Source organism: Scyliorhinus torazame, chromosome 6 (genome assembly GCF_047496885.1).
Source record: "Scyliorhinus torazame isolate Kashiwa2021f chromosome 6, sScyTor2.1, whole genome shotgun sequence".
Classification (NCBI taxonomy): Eukaryota; Metazoa; Chordata; class Chondrichthyes; order Carcharhiniformes; family Scyliorhinidae; genus Scyliorhinus; species Scyliorhinus torazame.
Genome location: NC_092712.1, coordinates 118,090,731 through 118,115,794, shown reverse-complemented (window position 1 = coordinate 118,115,794; position 25,064 = coordinate 118,090,731). Strand labels below are relative to the sequence as shown.

Here is a 25,064-nt window from a genome sequence, read left to right as displayed (position 1 = left end):
CCTGGAGCTGAGATCTTTCATCTCCAACAATTATTTTGTGCCATGCATGACTCTAACCAGTGGAGAGTTTTCCCCCCGACTTCCATTGACTCCAAATTTGATAGGACTCCTTGATGCCACACTTGGTCAAATGCTGCTTTGATGTCAAGGGCAGTCACTCTCACCTCACCTTTTCAGTTCAGCTCTTCTACAAGAGGGAAAATTCAGAATGTCCAAATGACCTAACAGCACATCTTTCAGGACTTACGGGAGGAAACCAGAGCACCCGGAGGAAACCCACACAGTCACAGGGAGAATGTGCAGACTCCACACAGACAGTGACCTTAGCCGGGGATCAAACCTGGGACCCTGGAGCTGTGAAGCAACAGTGCTATCCACTGTGCTACCGTGCTGGCCTAACAGCAGTATGGGTATGCCTACACCACATGGACTACAGCGGTTCAAGAAAGAACTCACTACCACCTTCTCTAGGGTAATCAGGGATGGGCAAAAAATCATCTAACCAACGAAACCTGCAGCTCATGAACATATCAAGAAAAAAACTATGCGGCACAAAATTGTTTTGTAAGAAAGGGTAAGGCTAAATTATCTCTCTAGAAGGAATGCTAGTTTAATGATAAGCATATTAAAACTAAACAGAACAAACACTACAGGAATTATGTATAAAATGAACTCTCTTCTGCTTTAATAGTATCAAAGCGAAACCATATGCACAGTAGCTTACTGAGCCATAAACCAAAAAACAAAAGTAAAAATACATTTTGACTAGATTATAGAAAATAATAATCTCACAATATAAACCGAGAAGGATTAGTTTAGAAATATCACTTATGTTTGGTTCTTAAGATTAAAAAATGTTCATTTGGATCCCTGCGATCTCATGTGCCTAGAATGCGTTAGTAACTGGGAGCAGCCTGTGCCCACTCACCTACACTGACTCCTGGCTAAGCAGCACCTTCATTTTAAAATTCTTATCCATGTTTTCAAGTATCTTCAGGACCTCCCCCCTCCCTGGGGGTGAGATTCTCCGACCCCCTGCCGGGTTGGAGAATCGCCGGGGGCTGGCGTGAATCCCGCCCCCGCCGGTTGCCGAATTCTCCACCACCGGATATTCGGCGGGGGCGGGAATCACGGCGCGCCGGTTGGCGGCCCCCCCCCCCCGCGATTCTCCGGCCCGGATGGGCCAAAGTCCCGCCGCTAAAATGCCTGTCCCGCCGGCGTAGATTAAACCACCTACCTTACCGGCGGGACAAGGTGGCGCGGGCGGGCTCCGGGGTCCTGGGTGGGGGGCGCGGGGCGATCTGGCCCCGGGGGGTGCCCCCACGGTGGCCTGGCCCGCGATCGGGGCCCACCGATCCGCGGGCGGGCCTGTGCCGTGGGGGCACTCTTTCCCTTCCGCCTTCGCCACGGTCTCCACCATGGCGCAGGCGGAAGAGACTCCCTCCACTGCGCATGCGTGGGAATGCCGTCAGCGGCCGCTGACGCTCCCGCGCATGCGCCGCCCGGAGATGTAATTTCCGCACCAGCTGGCGGGGCACCAAAGGCCTTTTCCGCCAGCTGGCGGGGCGGAAATTCGTCCAGCGCGTGCCTAGCCCCTTAAGGTTGGGGCCCGGCCCCCAAAGATGCGGAGCATTCCGCACCTTTGGGGCGGCGCGATGCCCGACTGATTTGCGCCATTTTAGGCGCCAGTCGGCGGACATCGCGCCGATACCGGAGAATTTCGCCTATCTCTGGAGTTGCCTCCAGCCCCACAATCCTTCAAGACATCCAAACTCCTCTAATTCTGGCTTCCTGTACATTCTCTTCCTTTGGGTGCTAAAGGTGCTAAGGTGTGTTGAATGGATGTGGAGGTGGTGAAAAGCAACAGTCCATCTTCTAGCAATGGTATCTGCCCAGTTCTTTTCAGATCATCTCGAGTTATTAGTTTTACACAGAATTAAAAAAAAAATATTTGTATTAAATTTTATATTTCAAGTTTTATCTATGTTTGACAAAGATAGTCAATGGTTGACTGGAAAATCAAAGTGTGTGGCCAAACATCATGACAACAGCAAGTTGGGTCTGTGAAAATGGAGGGCATATAAATGTGATGCGTATATCGATATCATAGATTATTATAGAATTTACAGTGCAGAATGAGGCCATTCGGCCCATCGAGTCTGCACTGGCTCTTGGAAAGAGCACCCTACCCAAGGTCCGCACCTCCACCCTATCCCCATAACCCAGTAACCCCACCCAACACTACGGGCAATTTTGGACACTAAGGGCAATTTATCATGGCCAATCCACCTAACCTGCACACCTTTGGACTGTGGGAGGAAACCGGAGCACCCGGAGGAAACCCACGCATACATGGGGAGGATGTGTAGACTCTACACAGACATGACCCAAGCCGGAATCGAACCTGGGACCCTGGAGCTGCGAAGCGATTGTGCTATCCACAATGCTACCGTGCTGCCCCGTGCTGATATCAATGGCACATACACATATATAAAGCAATTATTAAGATTTTTCTTTATTTATGGAAATCTATTGGCAGAGAAATTATTTTGAAAACTTGCTTTGCAGGGAGAACATATTTGGATCGTATTGGATGGACCTGTAGATGCCATTTGGATTGAGAATCTTAATTCTGTTTTGGATGACAACAAAACTCTTACGCTAGCCAATGGTGATCGTATCCCAATGGCACCAAACTGTAAAATTGTTTTTGAGCCTCATAACATTGACAATGCCTCCCCAGCTACTGTATCTCGAAATGGCATGGTGTTTATGAGTTCATCAGTGCTAGACTGGAAGCCTATACTGAAAGCATGGCTTCAGAAATTACCCAGAGCACAGTCAGACCTTCTTTGGAACTGCTTTGATAATGTTTTCCAGGTATTCATTGTTTTTCTCCCAATGTTTAACATTAAAGATATTTCACCTCAAATAGAAATATATCCTTTTGCATACATTAATCATTTTTGTCCCCAGCATAATAAGTTATCAAAAACGTTATTCTTTTCAGTAACTTATCATAGTTGCAAATGACATCCTATGTGCCTATGGCAAAGGTAAACTAGCCCTTCTCGTTCTTATTCACCCATCTGAAGTCTTTCACATGGTTGACCACATGTCCTACAATGTCTCTCCACTGTCATGGGACTTCACTTGCTTTATTCCGTTCTTATCTATCCAGTCATAGCTGGAGAATCACCTGCCCCCCAGTTCAACTTCCACGTCTTTGTTATCTCTAGACTTGATTATTCAAATACATTCCTAGTTGGCCTTTCATTTCTATCCTCCATGAATTTGAGACCATCCTAAATTCTACTACCCATCTGCTGATATGCACCAAGTTCCATTCATTCATCGCTCTTGTGCTCACTGACCTCCATAGGCTCGCAATACCTCAATTTTAAAATTCCCATCCCCGTTTCAAAAACCCTCTATGGCCTCTTTCCTCCCCATCTCTTTCATCTCTTCCAGCTCTGCAATCCTCTGAGCTATCTGTCCTCCTCTAATTCCAACCTCTTGAACCACTCCACCATTATCCCATCCTCCAGATAGCAAGGTCCTAAAATCTGGAATTCCTCAAATCCCCCCTAAACCTCCTGCCCCTGACCTTGAACTTGTGTCTCCTCATAACCTACCCTTTAACTAAGGGGAACAGCTGCTCCCTATCCACCCTGTCCATACCCCTCATAATCTTGTACACCTCAAACAGGTCGCCCCTCAGTCTTCTCTGCTCCAGAGAAAACAACCCAAGCCTATCCAACCTCTCTTCATAACTTAAATGTTCCATTTCAGGCAACATCCTGGTGAATCTCCTCTGCACCCCTCCAGTGCAATCACATTCTTCCTATAATGCAGCAACCAGAATTGCACACAGTACTCCAGCTGTGGCCTCATCAAAGTTCTATATAACTCTAACATGACCACCCTGCTTTTGTAATCTATGCCTCGATTGATAAAGGCAAGTGTCCCGTATGCATTTTTCACCACTCTATTAACCTGCTTTTCTACCTTCAGAGATCTATAGACAAACACTCCAAGGTCTCTTTGTTCAGGGGAACTTCCCAGTGCCATGCCATTCATTGAATAGTTCCTTGTCTCATTACTCCTTCTAAAGTGTATTACCTCACACTTTTCAGGATTAAATTCCATCTGCCACTTTTCTGTCCATTTGACCATCCGGTCCATATGTTCCTATAACCCAAGACACTCAACCTCACTGTCAACCACCCAACCAATTTTTGTGTCATCTGCAAACTTACTGATCCTACTCCCCCACATATCATCTATGTCATTTATATGAATGACAAACAATAGGGCACCCAGCACAGATCCCTGTGGTACACCACTGGACACAGACTTCCAGTCACGAAAGCAGATGCCTGTCATCTGTTATTGTATGTATTAAAACATTCTGCAATTTGTTTCAATGATTTATCTATGGTTATGTCGCAACACATGTAAAAAGTTTCATTTAATGGGTGGGACTTATCAAGCAACCGGCAGGTGTTTTGTGGCAGCGGAAGATGGTTGCCATTGGCTGGTGCCGGGATCTTCTGGTCCTGCCATTGTCAACAGATTTTGCATTGAATACACCCCTCGCCATCAGGAAACCGTGGTGGGAGTTCGCTGTTAGCGGAACCGGAAGATCCCACCGCTGTGATCAACCAGAAAATCTCAGCCAGGGATCTTTACATTTAATTCATCTATTGTCTGACAATTTTATATCAATTAATATATAATATAAATTTCTAATTATTTTTGTTGAGACAAGACTATATCTCACATAATTGCATACTTCCCAGTATCACTAGGTATTTTTGTGAATACCATTTGTAATATTTCCTTTGCTCTTTTCAAGGATTTGATCGGCTTTGTCTTCACCGCTGTGACACCAAAAATGCTAATTCTGGAATGCATGTACATTAAACAAGCCATTGACCTTTTGCAGGTAATCGAATTGCCTAGTAAAACAAGGATACTTCCATTCTCAAACACATGTTTCAAACTGAGTAAATAATGAAATGATGCAATTTTTTTAGGGCCTATTGCCAGGAATTGAAGACAAGCAGCCCAGCCCAGAGCAAGTTGCCCGCTTATTCATTTTTGCTGTAATGTGGTCAATTGGAGCTCTTCTGGAGTTGGATGACAGGGCTAAGATGGAAAGCTTTCTGCGGAATCATTCTGCACCACTCGAGCTTCCAGTGACTGAAGGAGAAGAAACTATCTTTGAATTTGTTGTCTGTGCTGATGGTCAGTGGGAGCACTGGTCAGAGAGGGTTAGTATTCTGTCATGTAAAAAAATGTGATTGAGACGTCTCATACAATTGTGGTTGAAAGAAGCACTGATACATAACTAAAAAACAATTCATTTGACACTCAATCATTGGATGAAGAACATTTGTACCCAAGGTGCATATTTTGCATTTGTAAGCTCCTCAGGCCTGGAGAAATATGGAAGGGCCTCAAAGTGAGATGGGAACAGAATGGGACAGCGTAAAACCAGAGGAAAGCTACAGCCTTCCCAAACCAATCCTTACCAGGGAAAAAGGTGCAAACTTGACAAGTGTTATGCAATTTCCTCTTTGCAAATGTACGTTACAGCTTTTGCACAGTGTTCGCAATCTTGCTTTTGAGTCAGAGGTTTGTGCATTCAAATCCCATGTTAGGATTACATCACTTAATCAAAATTGATCTTTCAGTGCAGTCCTGGGAGCTTAGCTTATTGTCAGAGGTGCAGTCTTTTGAAAAAAAGAGAATAAACGGAGGCCCCATCTGACCTTTCAAGTGGATATAAAAGATGCCACAGCACAATTTAAAAGTGACTCGTGGAGTTCACCCTGTGCTCTGGCCAACACTGATCCCTCAAACAGCATCACCAAAACAGATTCACTGACCATTCATCTCATCCCTTTTGTGAGACCTTACTTTGTGCAATTGGTGACCACATTTTCTTACAAAGCAACTAATTCATGAGCCATGAAGCACTTTAGGATGTCCTGAACATGTGAAAGATGCTAGAAAGTGCATTTTTTCTTGTTTTGCTCTTTTTTTTGCTGATGACTGTTTAATTTTAATTCCCTATTGAGGTTAAACATGAAATCACATATTAATTTATGTTGTTTAACCAAAATTGTTATGTTAGTTATATTTTCACATCTTATGAGTTAGTTACTGGTTGCTTATAGTTATTTTGTACCTCTTTGCACCAATTGTTGATCTCCTGCAAGATTTCTGCAATGATTCTCTATAATGATTTGATGTAAGGTGCTAGAAACATCTTTGGGAGTTTGGCTCTATAGATTAGCAATATTAGGGAGAAGTATGCCAATTAGACAACATGACAGAGGTAGGGATCAGGAGGTTGTAGAAATCTGCATATTTTAGCTTGTAACATAGTGGGGGCTAAATTGAATAGCTCCTTAAAATGGGTGTGGGGCTCACAATTGTCAGGCAGTGGAGGAACATCACAAAAAAATTATGATGAAGACACAGCATTTTCACTTGATATCACACTCAGCCACCAGCTCAGATACTGACACTGTGCCTATTTTAGAGAATAGCTTAGAGCTAGGGGGCGGGATTCTCCGATTGCCGACGCCAAAATTGCGTTCGGCGATTGGCCGGAGAATCGATTTTTACGCCAAAATCGGGGGCGGCGCTGTTTTTCCGATTCTCTGCCCCCTCAAAAACAGGGTACTCAACTTCCGGTGGCGACCATGGAGTAGGATGTCGCACATTTGGTAGCTCCCGCTCATGACGGACCTTTTGGACCTTTTTCCCAGACTTTTTTCGAATTTTATTTGAAAAATCGGGAGTGGATGGGACAGTGAGGTGGAATCCCACACCAGTATATGGAGACGTGTACCAGAAGTGGTTGTATAAGAAAGAAAAATCGAGCAGAGGAGGCACGTGTAAAACCCACAGCATAGAAAAATATGGTGGAGGTGCAGGGTACTGTCTCAGCGACCCAGTGGTCAATGGAGCAGCTGGTGAAATTTATTCAGGAAAGTTTCGCCAAGCAAAAGGAGGAAGGTCTAGACCCGATCAAGGCATCAATCGACTGGGTGGAGCAGGGGCTGGAAGCCCAAGGTCGGGCGATCTAGAAGGTTGAGGAGAAGGTGGGCGAGCACGAGGAATACCTAACTGCGCTGGAGTTACAGGTGGGGCTGATGAGGGATCAGTAGAAAAGGTTGCAAAAGAAGGCGGAGGACCTGGAGAACATGTCCCGTCGCCAGAACGTGAGGATCGTCGGCCTCCCTGAAATCTGCGAGGGAACTGGTGCGAGGGCCTATGTGGCGAATATGCTCGAGAAATTAATGAGTGATGGGGCGTTTGCTCGACCCTTGGAAGTGGATGGAGCGCACAGAACGCTTGTGAGGAGACCGCGTGTGAACGAGCCACCGAGGGCGATGGTGGTGTGAATGCACCAGTTCCTGGATAAGGAACAGATTTTGCGGCAGGCCAAGCAGACACGGAGCTGCAAGTGGGAGAACAGCATGCTGTGCATCTACCAGGACCTGGGTGTGGATCTGGCCAAAAGAAGCGCGGGATTCAACCGAGTAAAATCGGTCCTTTTCAAGAATAATGTGAAGTTTGGGCTGCTATATCCAGCTTGTTTATGGGTCACTTTTGAAGATCAGGAACTCTATTTTGAGTCGCTGGACGAGGCGATGGATTTTATTAAAGTAAAGGGCTGGTAGGTGACTGAGGACACTGAACTCTTGGTAATGCAGTATCGATTTTATTGCGGATATGGGGAGCAGGTATATCATGGGTCAGCGGGAAGCTGGAGGGGACACCGATGGTGCTCGTGAATGTCTGCGCACCAAACTGGGATGATGCGGATTTTAAAAGACAGGTGTTAGGGAAGATCCCGGATTTGGATTCACATGAGCTGATCATGGTGGGGGGATTTTAATACGGTCATTGACCCAAGGTTGGACCGGAGAGTGCCAGCAATGGCGAAGGAACTAAAGGGGTTCTTGGAGCAGATTGGTGGGGTAGACCCATGGAGGTTTGGTCGGCCAAGAGCGAAGGAGGTTTCTTTCTTTTCACATGTACATAAAGTATACTCCCGGATCGATTTTTAAATTCTGAACAGGGCTCTACTGGCGGGGGTGGTAGATACCGAGTATTCGGTGATTGCTGTGTCGCACCATGCCCCACATTGGGTGGTTCTACAGGTGTGCACAGACCGGGCCAGTGACTGCAATGGAGATTGGACGTTGGACTTGATGTGTTGGGTAGGCTGGGTCGATGTGGACTGCAGTGTAGCGAGAGACAGACCTCCAACACTTGATAAGGTGCAACACGATTTCATTCAAAATCTAAACTATTATACATGTTCAACTGTGAGTTGATACTCTGCTGATTTGACTGGAGACCTGATATTAGCCTAACCAGACTTACCAGCTACCACATGGTGTTTGCACTGGCCAGCTCACTAACTCTGACTGTCTCAGAGGCTGAGTCCCAAGAGAGCAGGAAAACTGGTGCCCTCTGGCTTTATAGTAATCATGTCCTGTCTGGTGATTGGCTGCTCTGTTCTGTGTGCTTACTGGTAACCCTATGTGTCAGTCACTGTCTGTCTGCACTCCATTATATACATAGATGTATATTATGACAGGACTGTTAGCAGACGAGGGGGTGTACGGGCATGTGAGAGAATCCATCCAGAACTATCTGGAAATAAACGGCACGGGGGAACGTCTCGGCAGCAATGGTTTGGGAAGCGCTGAAGGTAGTGGTTAGAGGGGAGCTAATATTGATACAGGCCCACAGGAGGAAGGTGGAGAGAGCAGAGATAGATAGGTTGGTTGGGGAAATCTCCAGGTAGACAGGAGATACGCGGAGGCCCCTGAGGCAGGGTTATTGACGAAGCAGCGGAAGCTGCAGATGGAGTTTGATCTGTTGTTTACGGGAAAGGCGGTGGAGCAGCTGAGGAAGGCGAGGGGTGATATATGAGTATGGAGAGAAGGCCAGCAGAATCGTACACACCAGCTAAGGAAAATGGAGGCGGCCAGGGTGATAGGTGGAGTGAAGGACAGAGCTGGGAACATGGTCTTGGACCCAACAGGGGTGAACGGGGTGTTTTAAGAGTTTTACAGCCGGCTATACGAGTCGGAGCCCCCAGCTGGGGTTGATGGGACGAGGCAGTTCCTGGGTGAGTTGAAGTTTCCAAAGGCGGAGGAAGGGTTGGTGGAGGGGTTGGGAGCCCCGATCGGGATTGAAGAAATAGCAGAGGGGCTGGAGGCGATGCAGTCGGGTAAGGCCCCGGGACCGGACGGCTACCCAGTGGAATTTTATAAAAAGCTCTCTGAGATGCTGGGCCCACTGCTGGTGAGGACATTTAATGAGGCAAGGGAGCGGGGGGGCTCTTTCCCTGACAATGTCACAGGCCTCAATTTCACTGATCCTGAAGCGGGAGAAGGACCCTGAGCTATGCGAGTCATACAGGCCAATTTCCCTATTGAATGTTGATGCCAAACTGTTGGCTAAAATCTTGGCCTCAAGGATAGAATATTGTATCTCAGAGGTGATAGGGGAGCACCAGACGGGGTTTGTTATGGGCAGACAGCTAACGGCCAACGTTAGAAGTCTCTTAAACGTGATCATGATGCCCCGAGAGGGGAGGGAGGTGGAAGTAGTGGTCGCGATGGACGCAGAAAAAGCCTTCGACCGGGAATGGAACTATTTGTGGGAGGTGTTGGGGCAGTTCGGGTTTGGGCAGGGCTTTATTGATTGGGTCCGGCTGTGTTGCCAGGCACCGGTGGCGAGTGTCCGAAGGAATCGGTTGACGTTGGATTATTTTAGATTGCTCCGGGGGACTAGGCAGGAATGCCCCCTCTCCCCACTGCTGTTCGCTTTGGCCAGAGCCACTGGCGATGGCGCTAAGAGCTTCAAGGTACTGGAAGAGGTTGGTCCAAGGGGGGGTAGAACACAGGGTCTCGCTATACGTCGATGACCTGCTCCTATATATTTCCGACCCGTTAGGGGGGGATGGGAGAGATTATGAGGATTTTAGGGGAATTTGGCCGGTTTCCAGGGTACAAACTGAATATGGGGAAAAGCGAGATGTTTGCGATCCAGGCAAGGGGTCAGGAGAGGAGATTGGGAGAGCTGACGTTCAGAGTGGTGGGAGGGAGCTTTCATTATTTGGAAATCCAGGTGGAACGGACTAAGGGCTGTTGCATAAACTAAATTTGACCCGGCTAGTAGAACAGATGAGGGAGGACTTTCGAAGGTGGGACATGCTTCTGCTGTCACTGGCAGGGAGAGTACAGACTGTGAAAATGATGTTCCTCCCGAGGTTTCTGTTTGTTTTCAGTGCCTCCCCATCTTTATCCCAAGGGCCTTTTTTAAACGAGTAAACAAGGTGATTTTGGTTTTGTGTGGGTGGGTAGAACCCCACGAGTGAAGAAAGTGTGCCTGGAGCAGGGTCGGGTAAGGGTGGGTTGGCGCTGCCGATCTTTAGCAACTATTACTGGGCGGCAAATATATCTGTGATTAGGAAGTGGGTGGGGGAGGTCTGTATGGGAGTGAGTAGAGGTGGCATCATGCAAGGACACAAGTTTGGGGGCATTGGTAACGGCACCTCTGCCGTTCTCGCTGGCCTGGTACTCCACAAGCCCGGTGGTAGTGGCGGCCCTGAGAGCCTGGGGGCAGTGGAGGAAGCATTTGAGAATGGAGGGAGCATCGGTCTGGGCCTCAATTTGCAGTAACCATCGGTTTGTACCGGGAAGGCTGGATGGAGGGTTTTGGAGATGGCAGACAGCAAGGATTGAGAGGATGGGTGATCTATTTATAGATGGGAGCTTCCCCTGTTTGAAGGATTTAGAGGAGAAATTTGAAATGCCAGTAGGAAATGGATTCAGATATCTGCAGGTGCGGGATTTTTTGCGAAGGCAGGTTTCGACCTTTCCGCTCCTACCGCCACGGGGGATACAGGACAGGGTCGTTTCCAGAACGGGGGTGGGAGAGGGGAAGGTTTCAGATAGTTATAAAGAACTCATGGAGTAGGAGGAAATGCAGACAGAGGAGCCAAAGCGCAAGTGGGAAGTTGAGGTAGGGGGGGATATAGAGGCAGGTCTTTGGGCGGATGCGTTGAGCAGAGTCAACGTGCCCTCATCACGTTCCAGGCTCAGCCTGATTCAGTTTAAGGTAGTCCACAAGGCACACATGACGGTAGCCTGGATGAGCAAGTTTTCTGGGATAGGGGACAGGTGTGCGAGATGTGCGGGAGGGCCAGCAAACCATGTCCATATATTTTGGACATGTCCGAAGCTTAGGGGATTTTGACAGGGTTTTACAGAGGTCATGTCCACGGTGTTAAAAACAAGGGTGGTGCCAAGTCCAGAGATAGCGATTTTCGGAGTGTCAGAAGATCCGGGAGTCCAGGGAGTGAGAGAGGCTGACGTCTGGGCCTCTGCATCCTTGGTAGCCTGGAGACTGATATTGTTAGCGTGGAGGAACCCGAAGCCCCCAAATACAGAGATCTGGCTTAGTGACATGGCCTGGTTTCACAGACTTGAGAAAATCAAGTTCGCCCTAAGAAGGTCAATGCTAGGGTTCATACGGAGGTGGCAGCCATTTGTCGACTTCTTTGAAGAAAACTAACTGTCAGCAGAAGTGGGGGAGGGGGGCAGTTAGATTATTGTTTAGAGGTGGGACTTGTGAGGGAGTCAGGTGGTCTTTGCACTATGTTTATATTTGTATTTGTACTGTTTACTGTTATTATTATAAAATTATAAATGCCTTAATAAAATGTGTTATTTTTTAAACGGCGTACTCAAGGAGTACGCCACACGCTGTTGGGACGGCCTCAGGATGTCACCTGAGACCCTCCCCCGATGCTCTTCCCCCGATGGGCCGACTTCCCGATGGCATCGGTCGCTTGATCTCTCACTTTTCGTAAACCTGGCGGCTGCGGACTGCGTCCAGTGCCGCCACAGTCGGGGGTGGGGAGCCGTTCCGCTGGCAGGGGGGTCTTCGGCAGGTCTGGGGGGACTGGTCGGGGGGTGGTCCGGGGTGGCGAGAGAGGTTCCAAGGTGGCAGTTTTTGGCAGGCTGGGTCTGCACGCAGCCGGCGCCATGTTGTACGGCGTCTATCGGCAGGTAAAGCCGGGGGATTTACGTGGCGCGGCTGCTAGTCCCCCACTGGATGGAGCATCGGTGCGGGGGCAGCTCCGACGTTTTAGTCGTAAGACCAGACGCATCCTCCGGAAATACAACAGAATTGGAGAATTGAGTCCAGGATCTCCAGCTGGTGAGACACTGAGTATGGGGAGACTACAGCCTGGAGAGGGAACAAGAATACCCCAGGTGCTAACTAGCCAGAGGCTGAGGTTATACTCTGATTCTGCTGCAGAGGACTGCGGTGAGCAGCCAGCAGCTGACTAAAAATGATCCCTGCCTGCCCTCCATTTCAGAGAGCATTTAAGAATCAACCACATTTCTGTGGGTATGGAGTCATATAGAGACCAGACCAGGCTATGATGGCAGATTTTCTTCCCTATTTAGTGAACCAGGTGGGCTTTTACAACAATCCACAATGTTTCATGATTATCATTTGACTCTTAATTCCAGATTTTTTTTTACTGAATTCATATATCACCACCTTCCATGGTAGGATTCGAACCCGGGTTCCCAGAGGATTATCGTGAGTTTCTGGATTACTAGTCTAGTGACAGTCCCACTACACCACCGTCTCCACCTATGTAGAATGAATTGAGATAGCTGCAAACTGATTTCTGTGATGGTTGGGTCCTCAGGGGGAGTTTGAGTTGGTGCTATTCGTGGGATGCTCTCTCACATCTGTTCTGAGTCCGAAATTAAAATACTGCAGATGTGGGAAATCTGGTATAAAATCAGAAGGAAACACACTGCAGGTTAGGCAGCATCTGTGGAGATCGGAACAAAGTTAACATTTCAGGTTGATGTCCTTCCATCAAAATCAAAAAATGTTAGAAATGTGACATGTTAGAAACATTGACATGTCGAAGGATTTATGAAATGAAAGAGCTCATTCAGCACCTCATGCCCATGCCGGCCCAAAAAGAGTTATCTCATCTTCCAGACTTTAAATACAGAGGCAGGGAAAGTGGGGAGTGGCGGAGAAAGAACAAAAGGTCAGGAGCAGGATTCTCTGTCCAGCGACGCCGGAATCGCAAAACGCGATTTGGCGCAGAATTGTGCGTGAGCCGAAAATCAAGGCCAGCGGCGGGCGCCTAATGGAATGCCATGTTCTGGTGCCTCGACTGCGGCTTGAATGTGTTCTACGTCACATGTGGGTATGGGCATACAAATTGTATAATAAACACCGTTGGCATATCATTAACAGGCCCAGGGTATTCACGATCCTCCCGTGATGCTTTGCCTCAGCTAGGAGGAATTAACGATGGCAAGATTCATTTGTGGTATTTAAAATCAGGAAATAGATGCAGTGGCTGCTGAGGGAGAGGGAGGTGGAGTGGAGGTTGTGGGGTGCTGTGGTGGGGTGGTGGAGTGTTGGTGTGGAGGTGGTGGGGTATGGGGCCAGTGGGTTGTGTGTGGGAGGTGCGGTGGTGTAATGGTGGTGCCATGTGTGCCATAGGAACTCCGCAACTCAGAGGGGGCTCATTTGGTTCCCCGATACGGACCTCTGCCTGGGCGACTGCCGCTCTCCGGGGCAGTGAGGGGCAGCAGGTGCGGTGGGCCCCCCCTAGTCTGCTCTCTCTCTGCAGTTGTGCGCCGCCTTCTCCTGGGAATGGGAGGGACAGAAAATTCACAGTGTTAGGCAGTCAGATGGGGGCAGCACAGGCGGTGGGCAGCTAATGGCCTGGTTATGCAGGGCATCCGGCCATGGTGGACAGTATGGGCATTGGCATGTGGTGCAAGTTGGGGTGCGAGCAGACTGTCGTCGTGTGGGGTTCAGTCACCCTCTGGGTGGGAGGGTTATGGGTGTGTGGGAAGGAGGTCGGTGTCAGGGGCAAGGTGCTGGTTACTCACACTGGCCGCCCTAAGGAGGTTGTGCAGCTTTTTACAGCACTGCTGGCCAGTCCTCGTGGTGGGGCCCACAGCGCTCACGGCCTCTGCCACCTGCGCCCAGGTCCAGTGTACTGTGGTGGGCGTCAGCCTCCTTCCCACTCCAGGGAACAGGGTGTTCCACCTCTCTTTCACGGCTTCCAGCGTAGTCTCAAGCTCCGCAACGGCGAAATGGTGTGCCGCTCTTCGGGGTGCCATCTTCTTGGCCTGAACGAGTGTGTACAGGGAGTGGAGTGCTTACATATGGCTCCAGCTTGTGAGATTCTCGAGTGCCAATCCCGATCCCAGCGAATCGGATGCCATAATGCCTTGGAATTGCACTAGTTTCATGTGGTGCCGGTGCTAGCCCATCAACAGGTCTGAATTGCTCCGGTGTGGTAAACCACTGTGTTCCTATATTAAGGGGTGTACGGTAGAACCTGCACTACAGGTTCATCTGGGCCCCTACATGCTAGCTCCGCCCAGGAGCCAGGTTATAAATATGCGTGGCCTTCAGCTCGCAGCCATTTCGTCAGCTGCTGTAGGAGGCCACACTTCAGATACCAATAAAGCCTCAGTTTGAATTCAACTTCGTCTCCAGCCAAATTGATCGTGCCTCATCTGGGACCAGCGCCGCTTTCGGGCTCATAGAACACCACCGATTCAGTCCCGGCATCAGCACTTAGTCTCTGAAACGGAGAATCCCGGCCCCTGGGCGAGATTCTCCGACCCCCCGCCGGGTCGGAGAATCGCCGGGGGCTGGCGTGAATCCCGCCCCCACCGGTTGCCGAAGTCTCTGGCACCGGATATTCGGCGGGGGCGGGAATCGCGGCGCGCCGGTTGGGGGGCCCCCCGCGCGATTCTCCGGCTCGGATGGGCCGAAGTCCCGCCGCTAAAATGCCTGTCCCCCCGGCGTAGATTAAACCACCTACCTTACCGGCGGGACAAGGCGGCGCGGGCGGGCTCAGGGGTCCTGGGGGGGGGCGGGGGGCGATCTGGCCCTGGGGGTGCCCTGGCCCACGATCGGGGCCCACCGATCCACGGGCGGGCCTGTGCCGTGGGGGCACTCTTTTCCTTCTGCCTTCGCCACGGTCTCCACCATGGCGGAGGCGGAAGAGACTCCCTCCACTGCGCATGCACGGGACTGCCGTCAGCGGCCGCTAACGCTCCCGTGCATGCGCCGCCCGGAGATGTCATTTCCGCGCCAGCTGGCGGGGCACCAAAGGCCTTTTCCGCCAGCTGACGGGGCTGAAATTCGTATGGCGCCGACCTAGCCCCTCAAGGTTGGGGCTCGGCCCCCAAAGATGCGGAGTATTCCGCACCTTTGGGGCGGCACGATGCCCAACATATTTGCGCCGTTTTGGGCGCCAGTTGGCGGACATCGCGCCGTTTCCGGAGAATTTCGCCCCCTGTCTTTGGAGTGGAGAGGAATCATGAGTTGAAATAAAAGGAAGGCTTCTCAGAAGCATTGATATGGAAGGAGGGGAAATGGAATAAACTTGTTCTGGGAAGTGAGTTGGGAAGAAATGGAGTCCAGATTTCTGTGGGAATCAGTGAAGCTATAGTGCATATTGGTCGGGAGCCTTTCCCCAAAAATGTAGACAGAAAAAATGTATCCAGTTCAGGGCGAGAGCAGGAAATTACTCTGGTTCAATCATTCATTTTCTGGAAAAAGATGTGAAGAAGGGAGCTTGCGTCGGTCCAGAATGTTCCACATATCACATGCCAAAGGCAGGCATAGCTAGGGCTGTGGAGGGAAGATCTCCAGAGGAGGGGAGACTTGTGACAGTCATGGAAATGATCACTTGATGCTCAGTCCACCTCTTCCTACCTCCACCTCCTCCTCCAACACACCGAAGCTTGATGTTGAAAGTATTCCTATTTGGTTCAGTGTCTGAGGTCTGTAAAAATTTCTACCTAATAGACTTCAAATATATTATTGTCGCTACTTCAAATCTGAGATAAAGAGATTTCAGATTGATGTAAATTTGTCAGTCATTTCCTCCCCAGAGCAAATTCAGAGCAGAACTGACATTTTACATTATGGCTGCATTGTAAATGGGCCAAAAATAATTGAATAATTTCAATCTAAGTTAAGTAAGAGAACTGTGTGTTTCAATTTCAGGTACCTGAATATATTTACCCACCTGACTCTGTGCCAGCATATTCATCAATCCTGGTACCAAATGTAGACAATGTCTGCACGGATCTTCTTATGCACACAATCATGAAACAGGAAAAGGCTGTGTTGCTCATTGGTGAACAGGGAACAGCCAAGACAGTTATGATCAAGGTATGACATTGACGCCGACAACGTTTTCAAAAGCCTACACATGGGTGGCACGGCTGCACAGTGGTTAGCACTGTTGTTTCACAGCGCTAGTGTCCCAGGTTCAATTTCTGCTTGGGTCACTGTCTGTGTGGAGTCTGCACGTTCTCCCTGTGTCTGCGCGGGTTTCCTCCGGGCGCTGCAGTTTCCTCCCACAAGTCCCAAAAGACGTGCTTGTTAGGTGAATTGGACATTCTGAATTCTTCGTCATTGTACCCAAACAGACGGCCGAGTGTGGCGACTAGGGGCTTGTCACAGTAACTTCATTGAAGTGTTAATGTAAGCCTACTTGTGACACTAATAACGATTATTATGATTATTATTATAAATTCAGATATGCATAAGCATAACATCAAAATATATTTATATTTTCACTGTTGACAGAATAAAACATCTCCAGGTTCTTCACAGACAGTATACAACTAAATATGATACCAAGCCAGATAAAGAAATATTAGGTCAGATGATTGAAAGTTTGGTCAGAGAGGCAGGTTTCAAGAATTGTCTTAATGGAGGTAGGAATGGAGAGGTCAGGAAATGTAGGGGGGGACTTCCAAAGCACAGTGAGAACTTAGGCAACTGAAAGCATAGCATGAAAACATGGAGCATTACCATGGACAAAACTGAGTACAGTCAAAACCAAGCTTCTGGCTCTCAAGCAGCTTGACTATCGAGGAGGAGAGGAAGAAGGAGGGAAGAACGATAGTGAAAAAGGATTCATCAGTTAGGAGAAAAGACAGGTGATTCTGCGGCCGCAGACTTGACTCCAGGATGGTGTTTTGCCTCTCTGGGACCAGGGTCAGGAATGTCACTGAACGGCTGCAGGGAACCCTAAAGGGGGAGCGAGAGAAGTCAGAGGTCATGGTACACGTTGGTACCAACGATATAGGTACAATGAAGGCTGAGAAGTTGCATCATTAATTCAGGGAACTAGGCAGCAGATTAAAAAGCAGGACTTCAGAGGTTGTAATCTCTGGATTACTCCCAGTGCCACGTGCTGGGGAGTAGATAAATAGGAGAATAGGGCAAATGAATGCGTGGCTCAAGAGTTGGTGCAGGAGGGATGGTTTTAGATTCCTGGATCACTGGGACTGTTTCTGGGGAAGGTGGGACATGTGCAAGCGGATGGTCTGCACTTAAATCAGAATGGGATCAATATCTTTGTGAGTGGGTTTGCGATTGCTGTTGGGAGGAGTTTGAACTAATTTGCTCGGAGGTGGTGGATGCAGAGTACTAGTACAATAGGGACACAGCATTCTATACTAAAAGAACCAAGACAGAGGGAGTTCAGCCATGTTGAGTTCCAAGGAAGTAAGGCGTACTGGATGGCCTCTACTTTAATGCTAAGAGTATTATCGGTAAGTTTGATGAGTTAAGGGCGTGGATTGACACATAGAATTGTGATATTGTTGCCATCACAGCGATGTGGTTAAGGAAGGGGCAGTGCTGGCAGCTCACCATTCCGGGGTATAGGATCTTCAGAAAAGACAGGAGAGAGTGTAAAAAAGGAGGTGGTGTCCCTAATTGTTATTGATATATAAACAATATAGATGAGAATGTGGGGATGTGGGGGGGGGGGGGGGGCGGGGGGCGGATAATAAATACGTTTGTGAATGACATGAAGAGTGGCATGGTGGTTAATAGTAAAGGAGAAGGTCTTAGGTTGCAGGAAGATGTAGACGGGTTGATCACATGGGTAGATCAGTGGCAGATTGGTTTTAACCCTGAAAAATGCAAGGTGGTGCACTTTGGAAAGAGTAACAAGACAAGCGAGTACTCAATGAATGTCAGGACACTAAGAAGCTGAGAGGGATCTTGAGGGCGGCAGGACAGGTTAGTAGGATAGTTAAGAAGGAATATGGGACACTTGCCTTTAACAGTCATTTGAGCTGTGGAGAGAGTCTGGATAGGCTTGGGTTGTTTTATCTATGATGTGGAGATGCTGGCGTTGGATTGGGGTGGACACAGTAAGAAGTCTTACAACACCAGGTTAAAGTCCACCAGGTTTGTTTGGAATCACTAGCTTTCGGAGCAATGCTCCTTCCTCAGGTGTTTTATTTAGAGCAGAGAAAGCTGAGGTGTATATGACTATGAGGGCTATGGACAGGATGGATAGGAAGCAGCTGTTCCCCTTAGTTGAAGGGTCAATAACGAGGGGGGCATAATTTTAACGTGAGGGGCAGGAGGTTTAGAACGGATTTGAGGAAAACGTTTTTCACCCAGAGGTTGGTGGGTATCTGCCTGGGAGGGTAGGAGAGGCGGCAAACCTCACAAACATTAAAAGGTACATGGATGTGGATGAACACTTGAAGTGTCATAACATGCAAGGCTATGGGCCAAGTGCTGGAAAGTCGAATTAGTGTCGATTCAGTGTAGTTTTTTTGCTGCAGACTCAATGGGCTGAAGGGCCTCTTCTGTACTGTATGACTCTATAACTCTATGGATGGGATTCTCCCCTTCCTGGCGGGGCGGTGTCCCGGCGGGATGGAGTGGCAGGAACCGCTCCGGCATCGGGCCGCCCCAAAGGTGCGGATTTCTCCGCACCTTTAGGGGCCAAGCCCTCACCTTGCGGTGCTAGGCCCGCGCCGGAGTGGTTGACGCGCCGCTGGCCGGCAGGAAAGGCCTTTGGCGCACGGCAGCAGCTGCTGATGTCATCCCTGCGCATGCGCGGGGGGGGGGGGGGGGTCTCTTCCACGTCGGCCATGGCGGAGGCTATGGCCGAGGCGGAGGGAAAGGAGTGCCCCCACAGCACAGGCCCACCCGCGGATCGGTGGGCCCCGATCGCGGGGCCAGGCCACCATGGGGGAACCCCCCCGGGGCCAGATCGCCCCGCGCCCCCCCCCCCCCCAGGACCCTGGAGCCCGCCCGCGCCGCCAGTCCCGTCAGTAAGGGAGGTGGTTTAATTCCGGGACCGGCATGACAGCAGCGCAACTTTGGCCCATTGCGGGCCGGAGAATCACCGGGGGGGGCGCCGACCGGCGCGGCGCGATTCCCGCCCCTGCTGAATCTCTGGCGCCAGAGAACTCAGCGGCCGGCGGGAACGGGATTCATGATGCCCCCGGCGATTCTCCAACCCGGCGGGGGAGCCTGCGAATCCCGCCCATGATTTTAGATGATATATGGAAATTATAGAAAAGGTGACAATGAAATAGTTTTTTTTAACCAATTGAATTAGGAATTTGCCAGTGTAACTACTGAGAAATTGCTGAAAAGAGAGACATACTGCCAAAGCTTCTTGTCTTGCACTCATCAGTAAATTGACAAATTACTAATGATCACTGCAATTTATACTACGAAAGAAAAGCATGTTGATTGGTTGGCAAGTCAACTCTAATTATCCAAGGTGCTTTGCCATGGAGAGAGGAACATGAAAGTATAGGCTTTCCTAGCTCCCAGATAATTCAAAATACGCACATAACTTGAACATATTCCTTTTGTTTGCCGAGAATAGATCCTTACATATGAATGTATGTCACAGAATGTCCGTAAACAGAAAGGTCTTACTTTAAGTGGTGGCATATTTTCCACACACCTTCAGCTTTGATATAATCCAATTTCCATTAACAACACCAGAGCAAACTCGAGATATGATAAAATCGGAAGAGCATTTGACTTCACACACACTAAAAACGGAGGTTTGTGGTGTTGCTACACAACCCCCAGTACGTTCATACTATAAAAGAGGGATAACAAAAGAAAGAAGTATAGGGAGAAGACCACAGATCGAAGGTTGTTTCACCTATGTCCAGAGACCAGAATCAAAGTCCGATGGTGTACTCTTTCAGGGTCAGCAGGTTGAAGACTGCTGCTGGATAATTTGCTTTTCGACTAGTCAGGAATTCTTCAATGAGGTTGGCGCGTAGAGACAAATTAGATCTGGAGGCACTGGTATAGAAGTTCAGAAGTTCTAGTGGAAACAGTGTAGATGGGGGCCAGTCGTTCACCTGAACCAAACCCTAGTCCTGAGCTGCTGCTTGATGATGAATCTGAGTTTTCCAGCTCCACAAGGCAATATTACATGTTCCAGCAGCTTGGGAGGGTATGTGGGGGTCATGTGATATGACTCCCACTTTAGTTTGGACAATTCCTTTGTCTGAATTCTTGAGATGGTTAATGTTTCATCCATTGTTGTTTCTCTTCCCGTACCTAGTAGTGCGCAAGACAGATTTCTTTCATCTGTTCCCATAGTGAGGTTTTTCCTGGAATGGGTTGCAAACCTGTCACCAGAGGCTTATAGCTTGAGGGGCGCCATTCTACATCAAGCATGGTTGACCAGGAGTTTCTCCCATTCTTACTGCCTGCCATCGGCATGGTAGAAGGATTTTGCAAGTTGTTACTCAACCTGTTTAGCTGCATTATGAACGCACCTTCCTTGACCGAGTCCTGGGGTAAGACTTGAACCAACAGCTTTCGGGTCAGAGGCAGGGAAACTTCGCACTGCACCACAAGACCTCTGTTTCGTCCATTACTAATTTCAGAAAGAGATTTCAGGGTCATTTGTCCTCATAGACTGATTGTCTCCAATGGCCAGGAACAATTCTTTGGGATTTAATCTCTGCCGTCACAGGGGGCATTAGCTCTTTGTTCAATATAATGAGGGAGCAACGGTCCTGAATACCAGGAAGCTCCTTTTTTGTGAGCCGTAGCCAGTCATGGCTTCAGTCATTTTAAAGCCTTTGTCCAGTTTTTTAAAAAATGTATAAATTAGCCCGGATGGTATTTAAATAAAAGCCCTTCAGTGCAGAAGGAGGCCATTCGGCCCATCGAGTCTGCACCGACCCTCTGAAAGAGCACTTTACCTAGGCCCACTCCCGTGCCTTATTCCCATAAACCTACCTAACCTGCACATTCCTGGACACCAAGGGACAAATTTATCATGGCCAATCCACCTAATCTACACATTTTTGGGCTGCAGGAGTGAACTGGAGCAGCTGGAGGAAACCCACGCAGACACCAGGAGAAAGTGCAAACTCCTGGAATTTAATCAGTCTATGAGGACATAGTTACCTAAGGCTGGAATTGAACCCGAGTCCCTGGTTAAGCAGTGCTAACCACTGTGCCACCGTGCCGCGTAATATTTTATAACATATTTTATAAAATTATAGACTCAGGTCTTGGCCCTGGGACAGTAAATGTAAATGCACTCAGGATTGTTCAACAAGTGCTACCCAAGGGTGGAACTACAGTAGACATTTTGTTTTGGGTTTTGCAAGCAGGTACTCATTGAGTATGGCAATCTGCCGATTATGAACAATAAAAGGAACGTACTCTGTTATTTGATCAGCCAAGTTCTGGAGCGTACAGCCTGTGTACCTGACATTGCACCAGCACTGAAATTCATATATGACAGTACTTAATTGTGTGTAGGTAGAAGATATTTTCCGACAGATAGCAGAATCCTATTAGTGAAAAGCCTTATCAACAAACTAATCAGTACAGCTCTAGCCATTTAATCACCTTGCAAGCTTTACACAGAAATAAAGCGGATCAAAGCTATCCTGTGGGGCAATGGCTGCCCTGACCAGATCATTGTTACCTGTGTATTACACAAACTTGAAAATAGGCCAATGGCTACCACTTCCGTACCATAAAAATGCTGGGTCCACCTTACCCTGGAAAGGCAAAGTGTTTCTAAAATCTGAAGAACAAGTTAAGGAAGCCTTTTCATGGGGCTACTATGCAGTGGCCATGAGGGTGGTATTTTCCTCAAAGAGGATTCTGCCGTCAGAATGGTGCCTCCCCATCATGATGAAAATCTGAGCCTTTCTGTCTTCACAGAGGAAGATGCAGAAAATATCCATGAAATACTGGAGAACCAGGGGACTAGAGAGAATGAGGAACTGAAAGAAAGTAGAGTTAGTTAAAAAGTAGTACTGGAGAAATTAATGGGACTGAAAGTTGATAAATCCCCTGGACCTGATGATCTACATCGTAGAGTCTTGAATGAGGTGGCTGCAGAGATAATGGATGCATTGGTGGTCTATAGAATTCTATAGATTCTACAATGGTTCCTTAAGATTGGAAGGTGGCAAACGTAACCCCCCAATCTAAGAAAGGACGGAGAGATCTACAGAGCTGTTAGCAACACATCAGTAGGAGAAATGCTAGAATCTATTCTGAAGGATGTTATAACTGAACACTTAGAATATAATGGTAGGATTGGGCAGAGTCATCATGGATTTATGAAAGGGAAATGTCTGCATGGGTTTCCTCCAGGTGCTCCGGTTTCCTCCCACAGTCCAAAGATATACTGCCTTGCTGGTCTCCACAAATGGGAATCCAACGAAACGGCACTCATGGGAGTCTCGGCACTCATGGGGGTCTCCCAGGGGATTAGAGGTCCCCAGAGGCTTGTCCTCTGCGCAGGGTGGCACCCTGGCACTGCTGGTGCCAGTCTGGCACCTTGACATTGCCATTCTGGCACCCTGGCACTGGCAAGGTATCAGGCTGGTATTATTCATGCACTGTGCATCAGGCCCAGGGGTGCCCTGTGCGTGTGCAAGGGAGGGGGGGGGACTTCGGGTCTTGAGGACCCCCTTCTCAGTGAATTGGGGCTTGGAAGGGGTTCGGATGTCGGGTTAGGCGCCCAATCATATCCTGCTCTTCTCCTCAGCGCAGAAATGGGGACGAAGTGCTGCTTCGGACGCGTGTTCCCCACAACACGCGTGTTCCTCTGGGCAGCACAGTAGCATTGTGGATAGCACAATTGCTTCACAGCTCCAGGGTCCTAGGTTCGATTCCGGCTTGGGTTACTGTCTGTGCGGAGTCTGCACATCCTCCCCGTGTGTGCGTGGGTTTCCTCCGGGTGCTCCGGTTTCCTCCCATAGTCCAAAGATGTACAAGTTAGGTGGATTGGCCATGATAAATTGCCCTTAGTGTCCAAAATTGCCCTTAGTGTTGGGTGGGGTTACTGGGTTGTGGGGATAGGGTGGAGGTGTTGACTTTGGGTGGGGTGCTCTTTCCAAGGGCCGGTGCAGACTCGATGGGCCGAATGGCCTCCTTCTGCACTGTAAATTCTATGATAATCTATGACAAGGGGCAGCATGGTAGCATGGTGGTTAGCACAATTGCTTCACAGCTTTAAACATTCATTTCCATTGGTTTATCATAGAATTGGGGCTTGCTCCAGTATCATAGCTCCAGGGTCCCAGGTTCGATTCCCAGCTTGGTTCACTGTCTGTGCGGAGTCTGCACGTGTGTGCGTGGGTTTCCTCCGGGTGCTCCGGTTTCCTCCCCCAGTCTAAAGATGTGCAGGTTAGGTGGATTGGTCATGCTAAAATTGCCCTTAGTGTCCAAAATTGCCCTTAGTGTTGGGTTGGGTTACTGGGTTATGGGGATAGGGTGGAGGTGTGGGATTGGATTGAATGCTCTTTCAAAGATCCAGTGCAGACTCATGGGGCCGAATGGCCTCCTTCTGCACTGTAAATTCTAAAATTCTATATACGGGTTAGATGGATTGGCCATGATGAATTGCCCCTTAGTGTCCATGGATGTGTGAGTTAGGTTACGAAGATAGGCTGTATGGATGAGTGAGTGGACATGGGTAGAGTGCTCTGTCAAAGGGTCAGTGCAGACTTGATGGGCCAAATGGCCTCCTGCTGCATTGTATGGATTCTATGATTCTATATAAATACTGTGGCTACAAGAACTGGGAATTCTGTGGTGAGCAGCTCACTTTTGACTTGTGTACCAGATGCAAGATGCACTTCAGTAACTCACCAAAGCACCTTTGACAGCACATCCCAACCTTTGATAGCAATTTCTATCATCTCAAAGACAGGGGGAGCAGTTGCATGAGAACATCACCAACTGCAAATTCCCTTCAAAGCCACACACCATCTGACTTGTAACTACATTGCCCGCCGTTCCTTCACTATCATTGTGTTGAAGTACTGGAACTCTCTCGCGAACAACACATGAACTGCAGCAGTTCAATAAGGTGGCTCATCTCCATTTTCTCAAGGTCAATTGGGAATGGGCAATAAATGCTGCCCCAGCCAATGAAGCCCACATACTGTGAAAGAATAAAAAATGCACATGGGAGTCTTTCTTTCTTTATGTTACAATGGTAATGACATTTGAAAGATACCTAATGGACTGTCAAGCACTCAGCTTAGGAATAATAGAGGTTCTGCAGTTTGTGGTTTGGCATTTAAATTATTCAAAGAGAATATCTTAAAAAGGACTTAACAAATGTAATGAAAATCTAAAATTGCTTCCTCAATCATCTGGGACAGGCAAACATTGCTTAGGTAATTTAACTTTACTACCATATATGGATAAACAGAGATAACTTATGTTATACTTCGCTTTGAGGTAATGCTCTGATGATTGCTATGTTTGTGAATTGTATCTGAGGAATTAATTTGGCTTGCACATTAAATTCCAGGGCTCCATGAGTAAATATGATCCTGAGGTCCATGCAACCAAAAGTTTGAACTTCTCCTCTGCCACCCTGCCAAATATGTTCCAACGGAGCATTGAAAGTTATGTGGATAAACGAATGGGTACAACATATGGCCCACCCAGCGGCAAAAAAATGACTGTGTTTATTGATGACATTAATATGCCTGTGATCAATGAATGGGGTGATCAGGTAAATCTGTTCTTTAGCTCAGTTACTGAAGCATTTAAACTAACTAAATTTATTTTGTGTGCAATGTAATGTATTTTTAAAAGGAAAGTTGACACAAAATCCTTAAGCAAAGAAGAAATTTTTTTAAGGCATTCTATTT

The 25,064-nt window shown here is 48.3% G+C and overlaps 1 protein-coding gene across 1 annotated transcript in view; it reads left to right on the top strand.

Annotated features, from left to right (window-relative positions):
- The window catches only part of dnah5l (dynein, axonemal, heavy chain 5 like), a 585,621-nt gene that overhangs the window by 318,897 nt on the left and 241,660 nt on the right, over positions 1-25,064 (top strand). The window contains exons 47-51 of the mRNA XM_072508719.1: positions 2,569-2,880; positions 4,859-4,948; positions 5,040-5,276; positions 16,126-16,293; positions 24,719-24,925. Coding sequence (XP_072364820.1) covers positions 2,569-2,880; positions 4,859-4,948; positions 5,040-5,276; positions 16,126-16,293; positions 24,719-24,925 — 1,014 coding nt within the window. The remainder of the gene's footprint in view (positions 1-2,568; positions 2,881-4,858; positions 4,949-5,039; positions 5,277-16,125; positions 16,294-24,718; positions 24,926-25,064) is intronic.